Source organism: Oryx dammah, unplaced genomic scaffold, assembly GCF_014754425.2.
Source record: "Oryx dammah isolate SB20612 unplaced genomic scaffold, SCBI_Odam_1.1 HiC_scaffold_1, whole genome shotgun sequence".
Taxonomy (NCBI): domain Eukaryota; kingdom Metazoa; phylum Chordata; class Mammalia; order Artiodactyla; family Bovidae; genus Oryx; species Oryx dammah.
In genome coordinates this window covers 24,909,659-24,931,994 of record NW_024070185.1, presented here as the reverse complement: position 1 = coordinate 24,931,994, position 22,336 = coordinate 24,909,659, and the positions used below count along the sequence as shown (strand labels likewise).

Sequence of the window (22,336 nt, the reverse complement as noted above, 5' to 3'; positions counted from 1 at the left end):
GTTAACATTTTGGGACCATTTGAGAATAATTTTAGGTATATATCCCATATGCATCCTAACACTTAGGTGTTTATTACCTAAAAACTAGGATGTTGTCATGAATAACCACAGTGTAACTAACCACTAATCAAGAAGCAACTGAATTCAGTAACACCATCTCACTCACATTTTGCCTGTTGTCCCAGCAATGCCCTTTTTAGACCCAAGATTGAATCTGGAGTCTTGTATTTGGCTGTCATTTCTTCTACTTCCATCTGGACAGTCTCTTCTTGTCTTTCATATCTTGGACATTTTTAAAGAGTACAGGCCAGTTACTTTGTAAAATGTCACTCTGTTTGGGTTTACTTAATGTTCCCTTATGAATTTTAACTTTTGCTAGAAACAGCACAGAAGGATGCATTGTATCTTCCTAGTGCATTGTATCGGGAGACGATGACAGATGTCTCATTCCATTCGTTACTGATGACGTCACCTCGTGATTTGGTTAAGGTGATGCTGGCCAGGTTTTCCACTGTAAAATTTGTAAGTAGGTTGATCATATTAACAGTAAATAACAAGTGTTTTATTGGGAGATAATCTAAAACTAAGTGAATACCCTGTTCCTCACCAAATTTTCACTCAGTATTAATATTCATTGATGAGTCTTGCCTGAATCAGTTGTTATTGTTGCAGTTATTATTGCCAAATGGTGATTTTCTAAACTCGTATTAATCCTTCTAAATTACTAGTAGGCATTCTACTATTGAGTAGAGATTTCTCTTTATTTGTTTACTTTGAATATCTAATTTTCTCAAAGGATTAAAATTCATTACTGTCAAGTTGTCCCAGACATGACCAGTGGGAATCCCTTCAATTTTACCTCTGTGTCCTTTTGATTTTTACCCCATCCTTCTTTGAGTACTTCCCAGTTTTCTATACAAGCTATTTCAAGTTCACTTTTTATTTTCCCAGCCCCTGCTCCAGAGCCATTTTTACAGGAACTGGCTCTTTAGTGGAGAATGATATTCACAAACTAAGATCTGGGCACTTTATACTTGATACAACTTGGATGACATTGCTTCTAGACCTTTTAGCAGAAAGAGCTAAGAAATATTGTAAACATATACATATTACATTTGTATATACTCATGTGTATCTGTTGACATATCTTTGTCTGTCTAGCTATCTGTCAATTAAATATCATGAGCTCACACTGTTTTCAATACCAAATTTATAAGATTTATTCCGGTCTTCCCCCTTTTCATGTGTGTAACCCCTCTCTCTGATAATAAGAAGTCTGGCTCTCATTCTCCATAATGTATTTATATATTTGTTCAATCGTCCCTGAATGTTTGGTTCTCAGTTATCCTTGCCCAGTGGTGAGCCCAGTCACATGCTTGTGGACCACTCCCTACCGAACCTCAGGCTAAAGTTCAGTCCTACAAAGTGGAAGAGGGAGGAAAGGTAAAAAGCTGGTTAGAAAGTACAGCTGCAGCCTGTACCTCCACTTGGCCCCCACTGGGTGCACTGGACCAAAACTGAGCCTTGGACACACAGATTCCCCTCCCCTGAAAGCCCAGCTCAGACCCCAGTGAAAGCTTATAATCAGAGGAAGTCAAGTGAGCAAATTCACATTTCAGATGTCATTTTGGAAGCTTCAGGCTATGGATAGATTGGAAACTGGAAGATGGGGAAATAAATTCAGAGCCACTAATAATAGTCCAAGAATCTTAAAGTGGGACAAGGTCATAGTGTCCCTGGTGAAGTGAGGATTCTCTTTGTCCTACCTTAGGATTTCCAGAGCTGGCCATGCATGCTCCAAGGTGTCTGAGGTATTATTGCTGGCTTGCTGTATACCTCCTGACCTCAGCGGCATTCTAAAGAAATCAAATATCTTTAAGGGACCTTTCAAAAAAATCACAGGATAGAAATGTTGAGCAAAAATGTTAGAGGATTATACACAAGTGTAAAGAATGCATCTAACAAATAAGCAAAGTTCATAATGGTGTTGTGCCTCCCAATAAAAACTGCATTTTTAGTTTTGAACAGGAAACAGGAAAACAAACCCTGCTTTGCTGCAAAAGCCAAGGTAAGAGGAGGTTCTCTCGATAATAGCTTGTGGCGGGGAGTCTGCCATTAGAAATTACACGCATTTTACCAGCAACAAACAGTGAGTTGCCATGCTGGAGGCCTCTCTGAAAGGTAGGGGAGCAAAACCATTCACATAATGTGCCCTTGTCTAAAGGAAGGCCAAAATTCCTCCCCTGTGTAACAAATACAAACACGAGCGGCTAAGAAGCGCCAACCTCCATGGGTCTTTGATTGCCCAAATTGTCTCTGATGGCCACCTTCACAAAAAGCAAGCATGCACTTGGGGAGCCACACTCTGTCTTTGCCCTTCAGCTGCCAGGTCACTCTGCTGCTTCTCTGGAAAACAACTGCAAGTGTGTTCATGACCCTTGGTGACATTGGTGTAGTTGATTCTGTGACTTAGAAATAGATCTGTCATTTTGCTGTCATTTTCTGCAGTTGAAAGCACCAGGGACCCAGGAATTTGCATCTCAAATCTAGTTTGTCCTGCTGTCTTCATTATTCTGGCCCTCAGAAGCATTTCCCCAGGCTGCCTGGATTTGATTCCTGATTCCCTTGTTGTTGTTTGTTTTGTTGGGTAGTGGGGTTTTTTGTTTTTGGTTTTTTTTTTGTAATTTATTTATTTGTTTCGTTGGGTCTTCTTTGTATGCAGGCTTTCTCTAGCTGCAGCAAGTGGGGGCTGCTTTTTACTGCAGTGGCCTCTCTCGTTGCAGAGAATGGGCTCTAAGCACACACGCTTCAGTAGCTGCAGAACATGGGCTCATTAGTTGCAGCTCATGGGCCCCAGAGTGCTGGCTCTGCAGTTGGGGCACATGGATTTTATTGTTCCATGGCATATGGAATCTTCCCAGACCAGGAGCTGAACCCATGTCCCCTGCATTGGCCAGTGGATTCTTATCCACTGTTAGCACCAGGGAAGTCCTCCCTTGTTTACTAGCTGTGTGAGGTTGGATAAGTTGCTTGGCTGGTCAGAGCCTCTGATGTATCGCTGTGTAAAATGGGAGAACTGATAGTGCCATCTCCATCTGGTGGATATAAGTAATGCATAAATTTAGGTTTGTATTCCACATCTGGAGGGACCTTAGCCCTGAGGCCTGCTAGGATAATGCAGAGCTGGGGCTTCTAGTATGCACAGTGCTGGCCTGTGTCATAGGGAGCAGCCCCATTCTCAGCACCCACGCGTCCCAGTCATGGGAGACTTGGATGCGATACAAGTGGCACTGATGTCAGTGTGAGGCCTGGGAGGGGACACTCTCAGCCACGACTGATTAATCATTGAGCTTCTCCAGGCCTCCACTCCTTGTTGTTAAAATGCAAATAATAATAGTACCTCTTTCACAGGGCTGTGGAGAGGATTAAAGGAGGCAACTCATTTAAGGCAACCAGCCCAGTATCTGGCTCACTGTAAACACTGGTGATGTTAGTATCACTCTTGTTATTGGCAGTAATAGGTGATGTCAACTGGATATGTTCCTTTCACATCATGGCGTGTGGCTCATGGCAAAGGGTCACTGCTCTGCCTGAGGCCAAGAACTAACCAGATACAGGCAGAGTGACAAGACCACATTCCAATAAGTTGGACTTTGGGTGGGACTCCAGCACCATCAGAAAAACAAAGTGGGAATTGGGAAACCAAGCCTAAAATTTTAAATCCGATTATAAACATAGGGCAACCCAAGTACACATGATTCTGGACAGAGGGCAAGAAGCCTACTTCCAGCCTTGCAGAGCAGGAGGTAACCTTCCGTCTCCTGCCTACCCTTGGTCAGGAGTCAATTGCAGGAGCTTGGCAAGGTCCAGCCTGAAGCTACAGGACGTCGTTGTCATCTGTCAACTCCCGATGCCTTCCCTGCAAGCAGGTTTTGGCAGAAAGAAAGGAATGTGGAGAAGAAAGGTTCAGAGGCAAGAAAAGAGTGTAGAAAGAGAATTCAAGGGGACCAGTCTCCCTAACATTTTGGCCATGAGCCAAACCATGAAGCCGACACCTGAAGCCCAGAAACTGAAACAAACCACAGTGCTCATGTTTACCATTCTCTTACACAGAACCACGGAGCTTTAGCCCTGAAACAAACCATGGTGCTCATGTTTACCATTCTCTTACACAGAACCACGGAGCCTTTAGCCCAAACACTGGGGCAGGTGTGTTTGGGAATTCAGAATTTGGGACATTTTAGAAATATGTTATGATTACTAATGCATTAAGTATATAACATCTGCAGTAAGTTCTGGCATGGGGTGGGGGTGGAGGTGGGGAGGGGTGCCATAATCCAATGGGCTAATATGGCTGCAGTAAACTGTAAATATTTACATCAAGTGAGATGTGGCCTGTCAAAGCATCATGTCTGTCCAGGCCCAGCTTTGTCACCAAAGAATTTGTACCACCCTGAAGAAAACCTAGAGCTTTGGGGACTCTGAAATTGGGGTGGGTGGTTTTTAGAGGACACAACTGGGGTTCCATGATATGTGAGTTCCCTCATTCTTCCTGAACATCTGCTGTTTCAGGCACCATGCTAGGTACTGAGACTACAGTGGTATATTGGTTTCCCAGGGTTGCCGTACCAAAGTACCACAAGAGGGGTGAGTTGAAACAGCAGAAAAGCACTCTCTCACAGTTCTGGAGGCAAAAACCAAGTCCAAAATTATGATGTCAGCAGAGCCATGGTCCCTAAAACATGTGAGGGAGAATCCTTCCTTGCCTCTTCTAGCTTCTGGAGTTTACTGCAGTCCTCAACATTCCTTGGCTTGTGGATACTTCACTGCCATCTCTCATCTCTGTCATGACATGGCATTCTCCCTGAGTGTCTCCCTCCCTTCTTATAAGGATACCTGTCAAATTAGATTAAGGATCCACCCTACTCTAGTTTGACCTTGTCTTAAATGATTATATCTACAATGGCAACCCACTCCAGTACTCTTGCCTGGAAAATCCCATGCACGGAGGAGCCTGGTAGGCTGCAGTCCATGGGGTCGCACAGAGTTGGATATGACTGAAGCGACTTAGCAGCAGCACAATGACCCTACTTTCAAATAAGGTCACATTTTGAGGTACTGGGAGTTCGAACTCCAACATATCTTTTAGAGGGGTACGATTCAACCCATAACGAGTGGTAAGCCAAAACAGGCATAGCCCCATGCTCTTACCAAGGTATTAGTCAAGTAGGATAGTCAGATTACAGGTATGTCCTAAAGAAGACATACAAATGGCCAACAAATATATGAAAAATGCTCAGTGTGGCTAATCATCAGGGAAATGCAAATGAAAACCACAATGAGATATCATCTCAGACCTGTCAAGATGGCTCTCATCAAAAAACCAAAGGCCACAAGTCTTGGCAAGGATGTAGAGAAATTGGAGCCATTGCATGCTGCTGGGGGGAGTAAAAAATGGTGCAGCCACTGTGGAAAACAGTATGGTGGTTCCTCCAAAAATTAAAAATAGAACTATCATCCAGTTCAGTTCAGTCGCTCAGGCGTGTCCAGCTCTTTGCAATCCCATGAACTGCAGCACGCCAGGCCTCCCTGTCCATCACCAACTGCTGGAGTCTACAAACCCATGTCCATTGAGTTGGTGATGCCATCCAACCATCTCATCCTCCGTCATCCCCTTCTCTTCCTGCCTTCAATCTTTCCCAACATCAGGGTCTTTCAAATGAGTCAGCTCTTCGCATCAGGTGGCCAAAATATTGGAGTTTCAGCTTCAACATCAGTCCTTCCAATGAACACCCAGGACTGATCTCCTATAGGATGGACTGGTTGGATCTCCTTGCAGTCCAAGAGACTCTCAAGAGTCTTCTCCAACACCACAGTTCAAAGCATCAATTCTTCAGCACTCAGCTTTCTTTATAGTCCAACTCTCACATACATACATGACTGGAAAAACCGTAGCCTTAACTAGATGGACCTTTGTTGGCAAAGTAATATCTCTGCTTTTTAATATGCTGTCTAGGTTGGTCATAACTTTCCTTCCAAAGAGTAAGCGTCTTTTAATTTCATGGCTGCAATCACCATCTACAATGATTTTGGAGTCCCCCCCCCCAAAAAAGACAAAGTCAGCCACTGTTTCCCCATCTATTTGCCATGAAGTGATGGGACCGGATGCCATGACTTAGTTTGCTGAATGTTGAGCTTTAAGAAAACTTTTCCACTCTCCTCTTTCACTTTCATCAAGAGGCTCTTTAGTTCCTGTTTACTTTCTGCCATAAGGGTGGTGTCATCTGCATATCTGAGGTTATTGATAATCTCCTGGCAATCTTGATTCCAGCTTGTGCCTCCTCCAGCCCAGCATTTCTCATGACGTACTCTGCATAAAAGTTAAATAAGCAGGGTGATAATATACAGCCTTGATGTACTCCTTTTCCTGTTTGGAACCAGTCTGTTGTTCCATGTCCAGTTCTAATTGTTGCTTCCTGACCTGCAAACAGGTTTCTCAAGAAGCAAGTCAAGTGGTCTGGTATTCCTATCTTTTGAGGAATTTTCCAGTTTATTGTGATCCACACAGTCAAAGGCTTTGGCATAGTCAATAAAGCAGAAATAGACGTTTTTCTGGAACTCTCTTGCTTTTTCTGTCATCCAGCGGATGTTGGCAATTTGATCTCTGGTTCCTTTGCCTTTTCTAAAACCAGCTTGAGCATCTGAAAGTTCACGGTTCACATATTGATGAAACGTGGCTTGGAGAATTTTGAGCGTTACTTTACTAGCACGTGAGATGAGAGAGTGCAATTGTGCGGTCATTTGAGCATTCTTTGGCATTGCCTTTCTTTGGGATTGAAAACTGACTTTTTCCAGTCCTGTGGCCACTGTTGAGTTTTCCAAATTGCTGGCATATTGAGTGCAGCACTTTCACAGCATCATCTTTCAGGATTTGAAATAGCTCAACTGGAATTCCATCACCTCCACTAGCTTCATTCGTAGTGATGATTCCTAAGGCCCACTTGACTTCACAGTCCAGGATGTCTGGCTCTAGGTGAGTGATCAAAAACCATCGTGATTATCTGGGTTGTGAAGATCTTTTTTGTACAGTTCTTCCGTGTATTCTTGCCACCTCTTCTGAAATCTTCTGCTTCTGTTAGGTCCATACCATTTCTGTCCTTTATTGAGCCCATCTTTGCATGAAATGTTCCCTTGGTGTCTCTAATTTTTTTGAACCTATCTCTAGTCTTTCCCATTCTGTTGTTTTCCTCTATTTCTTTGCATTGATTGCTGAGGAAGGCTTTCTTATCTCTCCTTGCTGTTCTTTGGAACTCTGCATTCAAATGGGTATATCTTTCCTTTTCTCCTTTTCTTTTCGCTTCTCTTTTCACAACTGTTTGTAAGGCCTCCTCAGACAGCCATTTTTCTTTTTTGCATTTCTTTTTCTTGAGGATGGTCTTGATCCGTGTCTCCTGTACAGAGTCATGAACCTCCATCCATAGTTCATCAGGCACTCTGTCTGTCATATGATCCTGCAATCCCACTTCTGGGCATTTATCCAGAAGAATTGAAATCAGAGCCTTGAAGGAATACTAGTATTCTCATATTCACTGTAGCACTAAGTATTCTCAGTAGCTGGTTCCAAGATGTGAAAACAGCCTAAACAACCATGAAAGATGTGATGTATACTTTTAAATCGAATATTATTCAGCCTTAGAAAAGAAAGAAATTCTGCAATATGTGACAACATGGATGAACCTTAAAGGCTTTATGGTAAGGTAAATGAACCAGTCACAGAAGGACAAATACTCCATGATGCCACTTATACAAGGTACCTAAAATAGCCGTAGAATCATAGAATTAATAATTCATAGAATCAAAGAGTGGAATGGTGGTTGCCAGGAGCTCAGAAGAAGAGGAAATAGGAATTGCAATCAATAAGTGTAACGTTTCAGTTAAGCAAGATGAGTGTAAGATTTTCTGCACAACACTGTACCTAAAGACAACAATACTGTGCATAGCACACTTAGAATTTTGCGAAGAGAATGCTCTTTCCACAATAAAACAAAAAAATGAAGTGTGTTGAGAATTTCCAAATAGAGAACTATGCATGGAATCATATCCTAGAGGAGAATTTTACCCAGTCGAGGGCTTCCTCCCTGAGGAGGTAACATTTTCAATGAAGATGAAAAGATGAGTTAAAGTCAGCCAGACAAAGTAGAGGGGAGAAGCATGAATGCCCTCACCCTCCGATGCCCAGAGCCCCAGTCCTCCTCAGCACTGAAATTATGGGAAGCCAGAACCCAGAATCCCAGCGAAGCCTTGTCCACGTCTCCCAGGCTGCCAGCTACAGCTTGCCTGCATGCTGGCTCCCACAGGCCTACAGTCCCTCCCTCAGAAACAGCCAAAGGCACGGAATCCAGGGAGGCAGCTGTTGGCAGCCAGTGAGACCCAGCGCTCACAGCTGAAGCCCCCGTGCAGGGGAGAAGTAGTGGGGTCATCGCTCTGCTTTCCCTCTTTGGGCCTAAATTGATGAAAAATACTTGGACCCGTAATCAGCAAACCGCTGAATGCACAGATAGCTTCTGCTGCCCTCCTTCCTTGAAGATGTACGAGTAAGCAGATACGTCTGTTTTGTGAGTTTTTCCAGCAGCATTGAAGTGGCCTCATGGCTGCCAGATGCCTCTGCTTCAAGCTCCCAGTGACTGATTTTCTGCCAGAGGTGAGGGCAGGAGTGGGGCAGCCAGCAGTGTAGAGACTGTATTAGAGCAAAATTTAACCTTGGAACAGTGCTCACTGTGTAGGCAGCTCCTTTATGAGACGTGCATAGAGTGGCCATCAGCACTGGGGGTGGTGGTTGTATTTTACACCCACAGCATTTTAGTATTTCTCTTGAAAGTGGTTGGCTGGAGGGTGAAGAACATCCTTTTTTGAAGCATAACAAATGCAAAGAAAAGTGCACATATTCTGCACGTATGGCCTGGTGATTTTCACAAAACGGGTGCACATCCAGCACCCAGATCAGGTAACATCCCAGAAACCCTCCCCCTCCCCCCACCATACCCTGTTTCTAGTTACTACCCACCAAGGGCAGCCGCCTCCCTCACTTCTAACATTGTAAACTAGTTTTGGGTTTTGGGTTTTAGGTAAATGAAATCACACTATGAATTTTTGTAGTTGTGCCTTTGTTCACTCAGTTTTATGTTTGTGAAATTCAGTCATGTTCCTTGTTGTTCTAGTTTATTCTCATTCTATAAAGTTTTGTGTGAATATATCCTAATAATTTGTCCATTTACCTGTTGATGAGCATTTGGGTAGTTTTCTGTCTGGGCTATGAGGAATAGTGCTTCTGTGAACATTACTTTTTTAAAAAGAAGTGTCATTCATTTCCTTTTGGTTGTGTTGGGTCTCCTTGCTGCTCTCAGTCTTGCAGTGAGTGCATGCTACTCTGTAGTTGCCGTGTGTAGGCTTCCCGTTGAGGTGGCTTCTCTTGGTGTGGAGCACAGGCTCTAGGGCACACTGCCTTCAGGAGTCGTAGCTCGCAGGCTCTAGAGCACAGGCTCATTAGTTGTGGCACACAGGCTCAGTTGCCCTGCGGCATGTGGGATCTTCCTGGACCAGGGATCAAACCCTGTATCCCTTGCATTTCAAGGTGTATTCTTAACCATTGGACCACCAGGGAAGCCCTGAACATTCTTGTATATGTCTTTTGATGAACATACACATGTTTTAGGGGAGAATATATATTTGTATTGCACGCATGCTAAGTCGCTTCAGTCATGTCCATCTCTTTGCAACCCTGTGGACTGTGCCAGGCTCTTCTGTCCTTGGGATTCTCCAGGCAATAATACTGGAGCGGGTTGCCATGCTCTTCTCCAGGTGATCTTCCCAATCCAGGGAGCAAACCCGTGTCTCTTATGTCTCCTGCATTGGCAGGCGGGTTCTTTACCATTTGTGCCACGTGGGACGCCCAATTATATATATTTCAAGTGTACAACATGTGCTTTGAGATACAGAATTAGTTGTCTATTGTTCCACAGTGAATTTTCCCCAACCTAGGGGCTCACAACAAAAATAAATATTTACTACCTCTCTCAGTTAAATGAGTGAGAAATTTGGGAGCAGCTTGGACAGGTGGTTCAGGCTCAGGATCTCTTAGGAATTTGGAATCATCTGAAGGCTGGACCTAGTCCAGCAGGACTGCTTTCAAGGCAGCTCACCCCTATCACTGGCAGGTTGATCCTGACTGTTGGTGAGCAGCCCGATTTCCTTTCCATGTGGACTTTTATCCACATTTGCTTGGGGTCCTCATGACATGCTGGCTGGCTTCCCCCAGAATGAGCAGTCAAAGAGAGACAGCCATGTAGAAGCAATATCCTTTTTCTAATTTAGCCTTGGAAGTCACATAGCACCCCTTCTGCCTCATTGTATTCCTTACAAGTGAGCCAGTAAGTCCAGCCCATACTCAAGACTCCATCTTTAGAATGGGGAAGAGGCAAAGATTGTGTGGACATATTTTTTAAACCAGTAGCCCTTTAATATTTTAAAGCTTGGAATTTACCCAAGCTGGGGATCTAAAAATAAGTTTACAGACATTCATACAAGAATATATTCAACTCAGCCTCTCCTCTTTTATTCACTTAAAATTCTGTGAATATTTATAGGGCAGTTTTCAAGGTATTTCCTGAAAATAAGATGGCATAATAGAAGGTACAAAGGCTTCAGAGCCAGACACACCCAAGTTTGAATCCTGGGTTCACTACTTACTAATTATGGGTATTTGGGCAAGCAACCTCTTAGATTCTCAGATTCCTTCAACTTTAAAATAGGGAAAATCAATACAGCCTACCTCATAGTGTTCTGGAAGTAATTAAATGAGATAATGTGTATAAAGTGCCTACTATGGTGGTAGATCCCTTCCATTTGCTCATTTATTTTAAAAAGTAGTAACCATATACATTAACTGTTTAGAAGGAGCTATGATGAACCCTGTGAGAGACACAAAACTGACTCAGACACAGACCTTGCCTTCTACAGGTATATATTCTCAAAGGGCCCTTGACAGGCAGAATAACTGTAATACTACTGAGAAAATATTTAGTATCTGGAACAAATATGGATACAATTTATTTACAACTAAATAGGGATTATATTTGGATATATGGAAATGGAAAAAATTTTGAGGGGCAAGGAAAAGACCAGAAGTCTTACAGATTAGGAGTAATCACTTGAGTAAAGATAGAGCTAGAAAACCAGGGGGCATGAACTGAGAACAAGAAAGGACTTCATTACTGATATGGCTTGAATCCAGGGTAGGAAAGGAAGTTGTGGAAATAGGAATTGGAAAGGTAATTACCCTAACAGAGTACCTGGAAAGGATTGAGAGAGCTCCATTCAGCTTTACAGTCTGGTGACAAACATTAAAGCCAGTGGCTTTTTTTTTTTTATTGGAGTAAAGTTGCTTTACAATGTTGTGTTAGTTTCTGCTATACAGCAAAGTGAACCAGCTATATGTATACATATATCTCTTCTATTTTGGATGTCCTTCCCCATTTAGATTACCACAGAGCATTAGGTAGAGTTCCCTATGGTATATAGTAGGTCCTCATTAGTTTCCTGTTTTATACATACTAGTATGTATATGTCAATCCCAATCTCCAAGTTCATCCCACTCTCACCTTCTCCATTTAGTGTCTCTACATTTGTTCTCTATATCCATGTCTCTCTTTCTGCCTTGCAAATAGATTCATCTGTACCATTTTTCTGGATTCCATGTGTATGCATTTAATGTAAAATATTTGTTTTTCTCTTTCTGGCTTACTTCACTCTGTATGACAGACTCTAGGTCCATAAAGTCAGAGACTTCTGAACCAGTTTTCAGGGCTGGCTACAAAAGTTAGGCAGTCCTAGCTACTGAAGGGTCAACTTGCCATGCTTTTCTTGGCTGTCTCCTGTAGAATCTTTGTGTCTCACTTTGTAAACAGAACTTTCTAAAACTGATCATTAAAGAACACTTCTCACTCCAAACCCAAGAAACTCAGTTGTTGTTTGTTTGGTTTTTTTTTTTTTTTTTGGTATTCCCATTTTGAGGCTGCATCAACAGGGAAATTGTTTTTATAGGCCCTTAGCTCACTATAAACGTACTTGTCAAGACTTGGCCATTTGGAATGGCCAGTTTATGTACTTAACTCTTCTCTGTGTTTGACTTCCTCTTCCAGATAATAAACTGTCCTCTCCACTTATTACTCCTCAAGAAGGGTGATCTATTTTGTGACTTTCACTTTTGTTATGTTCTCCAGTCCCAGACAGTGATGATATTTATACATAAGACAGGGACATTTCTGTGCTATGATGGCAGCTTGAAGGAAGTTGGAACCGGCAACCTTTCATTTCAAAGCCAAAGAAAAATAAACATGAATGTTTCAGTCTTGCTAAGAATGGAGGCTAGAGAGATAAGCAGAAAGCCTTCTTCTAGACGTGCTATTCACTATATGGTATCCAAAGCCTTTATGTGCACAACTTATATCTTATCTAACATACCCTCTTATTTCGATGAAGCTTATATGTTTCATCAAAACAGACATAGAAAGTGAAAAAAAGATAGGAATTCCCTGATGGCTCAGATGATAAAGAATCTACCTGCAATGCAGGAGACCTGGGTTCAATCCCTGGGTCGGGAACATCCCCTGGAGAAGGGAATGGCTACCCACTCCAGTATTCTTGCATGGAGAATTCCATAAACAGAGGAGCATGGCAGTCTCTAGTCCATGGGGTCACAAAGAGTCAGGCACAAGTGAGCAACTAATACTTCCATCAAAATAGACATGATTGTGACCATTTCTGGTGATTTTGTGGTAAAAATTGGATGTTTCATTTTATCACCCTCTTTGTTTAAACAGATTCTTGCACATGAAAAGAAAAGATGACTTCTAGTCTTGGGATAGAATTCCTAGCCAAGCTTGGGCTGGACCTTCCCCAATACCCACATAGGTGTTTTTACTCCATTAGGATAACACTTGCAGCAAGGGAGCCATTCTGTACACAGGTTCTCAGGGTATTCTCTTCCTCTGATTTCTTCACAGGTGGGAAATGGGCAAGTGGAGTCCTTGCAGTCTCACCTGTGGGGTTGGGTTGCAGACCAGAGATGTCTTCTGCTCCCACCTGCTTTCCAGAGAGATAAATGAAACAGTAATCCTGGCTGATGAGCTGTGTCACCAGCCCAAGCCCACCACGGTGCAAGCTTGTAACCGCTTCAACTGCCCCCCAGCCTGGTACCCTGCACAGTGGCAGCCGGTGAGTTCTAAGATTAACACAACATTGGAGTTTGTGTTTGCAGCAGTAGCTCAGGACAGGGGACTGTGTTGTCTGAGTGTTGTCCCATTAAAGGAATGTTCAAGATCTGCTCAGGCGTGTCTGACTCTTTGTGACTCTGTGGACTGTAGCCCAGCAGGCTCCTCTGTCCATGGAATTCTCCAGGCATGAATACTGGAGTGGGTAGCCATTCCCTTCTCCAGGGGATCTTCCAACCCAGGGACTGAACCCTCGCCTTCTGCATCTCCTGCACTGGCCGGCGGATTCTCTACCTCTTGAGGCACTGGGGCTTCCCACTACTCCCAAATTCAGATCTTTTCATTACAAATAACAAGCTTGTTCTGTTCTACCACCCACAGTGATCTCCAAAAGCAGCTCAAATGAGCCATCTCTTAACCTGAAGATATTTCTGACAAAGTTTTCACTGAGCTAAGGAAAAAAATTTTAAATAAGGACTATGTGGTGGGTAAATTTCCATAAAGCTAACTTTTCTGAATGTTTGCTCTTTCTAGTTTTTTTTTTTTTTCTGTTTAAAATTCTAAGAGATAAAGATACCAGGCAATGGCTTTTCTTTTCTTTTCTTTTTTAACATAATTCCTTAGCAAAATAGGATGTTAGAAATCAAGTCAATTCCAGACTTTTAAAATTTTCCTGATCCATGGGGAACTATCAATTTAAAGCAAGGGTTGACAAACTGCTGCCCAAAACCAAACCCAGTTCATGACCAATTATTGTAAATACAGTTTTTTTGGAACATAGCCATACTCTTGCATTATACGGGCATAACTGCTTGGTTGTGACAGAAACTATATGGTCCACAAAAGCCAAAACATCTACTCTACCTCTTTACAGAACAGTTGGCTGACCCTACTCTAAAGCATTTATTATAATAATAAAAACACAATTATTTTATCCTCATATCCTATCTAAAATTAATATATATTTATCAAACTAAAGTTAAGTACCTTTTTTTGCATGCCTTTAAAAAACATGACTTTTTTTAAAGAAAACACTTTTAATCTTACAGTGCAGTACCTTGAAAAGTACAGTAGTACAGTACAACAGCTGGTATCCAGGGGCCAACATCAAGTGAACGGGCAAGAAGAGTTACTGACTGCAGGAGGGAGAGAAGGTGGAAGATGGGAGAGCTGAAGGGTCATCAGCAATAAGAGATGGAAGGCAAACTGCAATTTCACTCACACCTTATGAAAAAACACAAGATTTTAGATTGATTACTTGGATAAAATCTTACTGTGCAATTGCCTTCCTATTAGAATATCCCTCATAGTTTTAACGTGACCAAAAAAAAGGTCATAGAAAGTAAGCCTGAAAAGGAAGGGAGATATACATCCCAGTTTTACTGAAACAGTTTTTACTCTCAGAAGTGGCCCAATTAGAATGATAAATGATACAGGCATCAGACTGAGAAGGAGAGAGAAGGCAGCCTTGGTCCTAAGACAAGGAGCTGCCATCTCCACGCATCCTCTGTGCTTCTTCAAACCAGTGGACAGGGCCTCTTCCTTCCTCCTTCCCCTTCCCGGTAAAGTTCTCACAGAATCAAATAGTAATAAGTGAGCAAAAGACTAGGTGTAAAGCATCTAGAAGCACACATGGACGCTATACCGCCATGTCTGCTGGGATATGCTTTTAGAACCTAAATGTATATGATTAAGTTCATAACTTCCATGCTACTGTTTCAGTGGAAATCAAGAGAATTTTGTATACTTTGAACACTTTGTGTACTATTGTTCTGTTAAGAAATATATATTATTATACGCCTAATTGCAGTTAATCCTCCTAACAGTCTAGTGGAAAGTAGATTTTATTGTCTTCATTTTAGGTTTGAGGAAACTGAGGCTCACAGAGCTAGCAAACCTAGGAGTGGACATCAACTCAGTTTTATGTGATCCTTTCCACGATAGCCCATTGTTGGAAACCACCGTGGCAGAAAAGGCCCTCAAGGGATTACATAGAAGCCCCCTTGTTTTATGGATGATGTAACTGTGACCAAGATATCGTTTTGCCCAAAATCACAAAGCCTAATGCAGAACCCAGGTCTCCTGATTTCTGGTGCATTTATACTTTTACCTTTAACTCTACTCCGGCTCCGTACTGCACCACTAACTTATAGTCATGCTAAGAAAAGATGAGGAATCAGCCTAAATCAACCTCTACTGTTGAAACTAATTCCCTGTATTTTTAGTTTGTGTTGCCATTAAGTACCTAATAAGTTCTGGGTAAAATGTTTATTGAATGATATAATGAATGAACAGATCAATAGTGCCACCCACAAACCCTGAAATGTTTTTTACTTTATATCCCATTGATGGGTTTGTTTCATGATTGTAGGTCATGATATTGATGATGAAAGTCAGTGAAGCACCAGCCTTTTTCAGTAGTTGCACATGCTGCTGAGTAATGGCAGGGACCTATGCTGTTCTTTCAGTTTTTACAGCACATCCATATACATGGTCTTTTTTGCTCTGTTACCAACATTACCGCCCCCATGCCCAGCGGTCCTGTTGAATCAGTGGAGTTCTAAAGAGTCAATTATTCTTCCATTGTCCATCGACCTTGGGCCTGTTAAGATATGTATTTATTTTGAAGCATTTTCTATTTCATTTCATTAGGGAGAAGCCTTTGAGATAAGTTGGATTTAAATCCACTTTTCAGATCAAGGAAGTAATAGTAAAGAACTCTTTGAAGTTTAGTCAATGAACCACTGACTATACTTTATCAGAACCTTTAAAAAGATCTTGTTTCAAACCCAATACATAATCATTGTGAAAAATATTCAAACATAACAAATAAATAGCATAGAAAGTGAAAGCCACGAGGGATTCTACCTTCCACAGAAGGATTCCTGTTACATACTTGGTGCATAGAAATCCTTGGTCACTTTGAGGAATCTCTCTGAACCTAGAGAAAACAATAGGCTATTCTTCTTATATTATTTCCTAGAATCTTACATCTTTAGTTTATTAGGCAAAATCAGCTACCACTGACCACTTAGTAGGAGAAAGGAAGTCATTGTTTATGCTTATGGAATAAGTCAGGAATAATTTAAGCATCTCCAGTCTAATTAGTAGTTGTCCTAGGACACCACTTAGTTGAGATATCAGCTATTGGTGGTCCATTTGCCTGGTCCCTTGGCAACCCTTGCTGGGACAGGGGACCTGTAGTGCACAGAAATGTCTTTTCCATTCAGCTGCCTGGATGCACCAGGACAGAGGGCTGAGGTCTTTCATCCTTCAACAGCCAACGTACAGTTTTTTTTCTTACAAAAGAAAAGGAGAGGGTAGATCCAATGCTTCATTTAAAGAAAGACAGATAACATCCTGATGAACACTGGCCTGTCTGAGAGGAGAAAGTCCCCCTCCTTGCTCTTTGAATATTGGGCTACCACTGACCTCATGCATATTACATATGCTTTACTTTCGGCGTGGGGGAGGGGACACAAATTATGTAAGTTGTCATTTACCAACTAGGAATGCAACCTCCTTTGTCCTTCATAGAGCGTTTACTAACAAGTAATATGTAGCCAATATTTACACATTCTACAGGTCTGAGAAGTCCAAGGATTTATGTTAACATTTTAGTTTAGAAATAGTTAAGCCGAAATGAAGCATAAATCTAATTTCTAATTCTAGCTTTGGTTTCTAGGGTGCCATCTTTATTTCATTTCTACCTCTTAGTCCCTACTGCATCTCTTGGTTTTCACCTTTGGTCTTGTGTGAAGGACTCAATATTTATCAATTTAGCTATAAAGAGATTTTATGGTTGACTTGGGCCCCAGTCCGTGAAGTCGCAAAGAGTCGGACATGACTGAGCGACTAACACTTTCACTTTTGAAACACTTACACATTTCGTGCATTAGTCTCCCATCCCTAATCCTTCATAATTTATTAAACATGCACCCACACTCCTTCGGCTTCTTCTCCTCCTCATCTTTCATGTTGACTATATATAATATTTCTAATTTTTTTATTGAAGTATAGTTAATTTACAATGCTGCATTAGTTTCTGGTGTACAGCGAAGTGATTCAGTTGTTTTTTTTTCTTTCAGATTCTTTTCCATTATATGTTATTACAAGGTATTGAATATAGTCCCATGTGCTATACCATAGGTCCTTGTGTATGTATCTGCTAATCTCAAGGTACTAGTTTATCTCTCCTCTAAACCCTGCTATCTACTTCAGTAACCATAAATTTGTTTTCTATGTCTGAGGCTATTTCTCAGTTTTGTAAATAAGTTCATCTGTATCACTTTTTGGATTCCATATGTTAGTGATATCGTATGATATTTATCTTTCTTTAACTTTCTTCACTTAATATGATAACCTCTAGGTCCATCTATGTATATTAGTTACTTTTTAAATACCTCATGAGAGATCATTTTCACAACTGGCATGTTATACCATCATGACTGAGAACCTTTGATATATATATGCATGAGTAAGTGTGAGACACCTTGATCATGACACTCTTCTGCGAGGATTTTTTTCTTTGACTCTCCATGGTCATATAATAAAGCCAAGTGCCTTAGTCAGGCCGTCATTCCCCTGCGTGTCTGCCCCTTCACATCTCTAACTCTGGTTCTCCCACCCCTGCTTGTACATTCCTTCTGCCCACACTTCTCTCTGCCTACCCGCAGTTTTCCACCTGTCTACCTATCAGAGCCCCCAGGAATCCCACCTTTCCCGCCAGGACTCCTCTCCTGTCCTCCTGCTCTGCAGCCACATGCCATTCAAGGTCAGTGCTGCTCATTTAACAGTGAGATCGCACAGTACTTGGGCAGGTGAAGCATAGAGAAGGATGCAGAAAAGTACATGGCAAGTGTGCCTGTTCATTTATTGAGCACGTGGTCCATTTTGGAAGCTTCTTCTTATTCTAATAAGAGCAGCACTTACTATGTATCAAGTGCAGTATCAAGCCACTTAATTTTATAGTCAACTCCTGTAATCCTCAGTAGCCTTAATGGGATAGTTACTACTATGATCCCCATTTTACAGATGAGGAAACTGAAGCACTGTGAGATGAATGTGAATTCAGATCTTATGTAGCAGAGTTCATGCTACTGAGCTTCATTTTCTCTTTTACCTTTTTTGTTTATTTATTTTTGGCTGTGCTGAGTCTCCGTTGCTGCACGCAGGCTTTCTCCAGTTGCAACGAATGGAGGCTACTCTCTAGTTGTGGTGCACAGTCCTCTCATTGCAGTGCTTTCTCTGGTTGCAGCTCACAGGCTCTAGAGCACTGGCTTTAGCAGTTGTGGCACATGGGCTCAATTGCCCCTGCACCATGTGAAATCCTCCTGGTTCGGGGATGCAACCCGTGTCCCACTCTGCATTGGCTGCTGCTGCTGCTAAGTCGCTTCAGTCATGGCCGACTCTGTGCGACCCCATAGATGGCAGCCCACCAGGCTCCCCCGTCCCTGGGATTCTCCAGGCAAGAACACTGGAGTGGGTTGCCATTTCCTTCTCCAATGCGTAAAAGTGAAAAGTGAGAGTGAAGTCACTCAGCCATGTCTGACTCTTCGCAAGCCCATGGACTGCAGCCTATGAGGCTCCTCCCTCCATGGGATTTTCCAGACAGGAGTACTGGAGTGGGGTGCCATTGCCTTCTCCACCCCACATTAGCAGGCAGACTCTAAACCACTGGAGTCCTAGGAAAGTCCTTCATTTTCTCTTTTAATCCTTATAGCAACCCTTTGAGGAAACAAGGCTCAGAGAAGCTGTGCTTGCCCCAGCTCACACAGTCAGTAAATGGAAAAAAAGTCTCTGTGCTTCAAAACCCATTCTCTTTTCCACTGTGCAGTGCATCCTTCCCAGAACATCCTTGCTATTTGCTCTAAAGTATTAAACTCTGAGGAAATCTGATATCACCCCTAATAACAGCAGTTTCGGAGAAGGCAATGGCATCCCACTCCAGTACTCTTGCCTGGAAAATCCCATGGACAGAGGAGCCTGGTGGGCTGCAGTCCATGGGGTCGCACAGAGTCGGACATGACTGAGCGACTTCCCTTTCACTTTTCACTTTCATGCATTGGAGAAGGAAATGGCAACCCACTCCAGTGTTCTTGCCTGGAGAATCCCAGGGACGGGGGAGCGTGGTGGGCCACCGTCTGTGGGGTCGCACAGAGTCGGACACGACTGAAGCGACTTCGCAGCAACTTAGCAGCATCAGCAGTTTAGGTAAAAGTCAGGAGTTGTTACCTTGCCCAGAGTTGTTCATCTGTGTGCAGCTCCTACTGCTGCGATAACAAATTACCACACACTCAGTGGCTTAAAACACCATGAATTTACTATCTTACAGCTTGGGAGGTCAGAAGTCTGAAATCAGTTCCTACTGGCTAAAATCAAGGTGTTGATTTTAAAATCAGGTCTTCATTCCTTCTCGAAGCTCTAGGGGAGGCTGTCACCTTGCCTCTTCCAGCTTCTAGAGGCTCCTGGCTTCCTTGGCTCATGGCCCCTTTCTCCAGCTTCAAAGCACTTCACTCCAACTTCGGATTTTGTCCTTATACCCTCTCTGTCTGACTCTGATCCTCCTGCCACCCTCTTATACCGTCTTGATTACATCAGGCTTACTGTGATAACCCAGGTAATCGCCATGTCTCAAGAGAGTTAACTGAATCCTCTCTGCAAAGTCCCTTTTACCAGGTCAGGTCACATGTTCACAGGTTTCAGTGATAAGAACATAGATATCTCTGGGGTCATGACTCAGCCTACTTCAGTCTGCTAGACTGTGGGCTGACAAGGCCTATTAGTCTCCATGAGGACAAAGTCCTTGAGATTCAAAGTTTGCCTTCTACTGCTCCTCCTCTTGTCACTGTTTTTGAGCCTTATATGCATCAATCTTCACTGTTTTTATTCTAAAAAATAACTTTAAAAAAGAAGTGAGAAAAAAAGAGGAAGATGCAAGAAAGATTAAACTGCAAGGAGAGACTCCACTCTGAAGCATCGTTTATATTTATCTGTATTGCTTGTGTTTTATGTGCAGGTTGTATCCACCACTGTACATACATATTGCACACATCTGTGTAGAGACTGAAAAGTCACCACAACCCCTATTTTCCTTCCTTGCTTAAAACTGTGATTATGTGATGATTTCCCTATAAACCTTTTCTTTTCTTTTTTTTTTTAATCACGGTTACAATTCGAAATGCCTGTAGTTTCGCTATGTAAAAAGACATATGAGAGAAGAGGCCCTGCTGGTAATATTCAGGAAAAAAAGAGAGAGAGAGAATTTTAATGATAACCATAAATGCTTGTGAATTAAATTTTTCATTTTCTAGATCTAAACACACCACACAGAGAAGAATAACTTTGGTCTGGATTAGAGGGCTGAATTCTGGCAGAAAGAGTCAATGTGGTCATCAGTTTTGTTATATACCAGTGACTAAAATGTAAATCCTCATGAATCAGAGACATCTTTATTTAAAATGTTGTATCCAAGAAGGAAAACAAAAAAGCCTATTGGAATATTTATCTTATTTTTAATAGTGTATTTCATAAAAAAAATGGACGCATGATACCTGGTGGCTCAGTGGTTAAAAAAAAAACCTGCGTGCCAATGCAGGAAACGCTTGTTTGATCCCTGGGTCCAGAAGAGGACCCCTGGAAAAGGAAGTGACAACCTACTCCAGTATTCTTGCCTGGGAAATTCCATGAATAGAGGAGCCTGGTGGGCTACATTCCATGTGGTTACAAAGAGTCAAACACAACTTAGCAACTAACAGCAAATGCTATCCATGCTTCACGTAGTAACAGGAATATTAAACCCAGAAGATGCCCTGCACACTCCTTGTACTTCCAAGATTAAGAAAGCTTAATTAATATTAGATGACCAAGATAATTTTAACTTATAAAATGACCCAGATAGAAATTCTGTTGTATTTAATAATTTTGTTTGGTAAGTGAGATTCCAGTCCTCACGTTCTTGAGCCCTCCTGCAGTTTGACTCAGTTTTCACCCCTGTCGTATACTAAGCACTTAACTGCCCTTTGAACCTCTCAGTCTCATATATCACCAAGTTACCTCCAATTACGGTCTAACACCAATCTAACAGTGTCAGACTTTATTTTTGGGGGCTCCAGAATCACTGCAGATGGTGATTGCAGCCATGAATTTAAAAGACGCTTACTCCTTGGAAGGAAACTTATGACCAACCTAGACAGCATATTCAAAAGCAGAGACGTTACTTTGCCAACAAAGGTCCATCTAGTCAAGGCTATGGTTTTTCCAGTCGTCATGTATGGATGTGAGAGTTGGACTGTGAAGAAAGCTGAGCACCGAAGAATTGATGCTTTTGAACTGTGGTGTTGGAAAAGACTCTTGAGAGTCCCTTGGACAGCAAGGAGATCCAACCAGTCCATTCTAAAAGAGATCAGTCCAGGGTGTTCTTTGGAAGGAATGATGCTAAAGTACTGAAACTCCAGTACATTTGGCCACCTCATGCAAAGAGTTGACTCATTGGAAAAGACTCTGATGCTGGGAGGGATTGGGGGCAGGAGGAGAAGGGGATGACAGAGGATGAGATGGCTGGATGGCATCACCGACTCGATGGACGTGAGTTTGGGTGGACTCCGCGAGTTGGTGATGGACAGGGAGGCCTGGTGTGTTCATGGGGTTGCAAACAGTTGGACATGACTGAGTGACTGAACTGAACTGAACTGAACACCAATCTTGATAACACACCTGCCTGTCACCTTCCCCAGCAGACCTGATTTTCCCTCTTGAATCTGGTACTGTGAGTGACACCACTATCTAGCCTATCCTTTCGTGAGAACCTGGAGCTATCTCTGCCTTGTTTGTCCTTCACACTCAGTCAACACACGAGTCCTGTTGATTCTACTTCCTGTATCTCCCCAACCCTCACTGCTCTCTTCCTCTCACATCCTTCTCTCACTGCCTTGCTTTCAGTCCTCATGACTGACCAAACCTTTATAAAACAGCCTTGTACTTGTGTCCCTGTACTGTCTTGCCTAACTCTGGCCCAGTGCTTCATAACCTGGTATCAGGGGTTTTTTACTACAGGCCCTCTGTAAAGC

General features: G+C 42.4%; 1 protein-coding gene across 1 annotated transcript in view; it reads left to right on the top strand.

Annotated features, from left to right (window-relative positions):
- ADAMTSL1 (ADAMTS like 1) overlaps positions 1–22,336 on the top strand; it is a 797,811-nt gene that overhangs the window by 609,118 nt on the left and 166,357 nt on the right. The window contains exon 16 of the mRNA XM_040238476.1: positions 13,062–13,272. Within this exon, the coding sequence (XP_040094410.1) occupies positions 13,062–13,272 (211 nt within the window). The remainder of the gene's footprint in view (positions 1–13,061; positions 13,273–22,336) is intronic.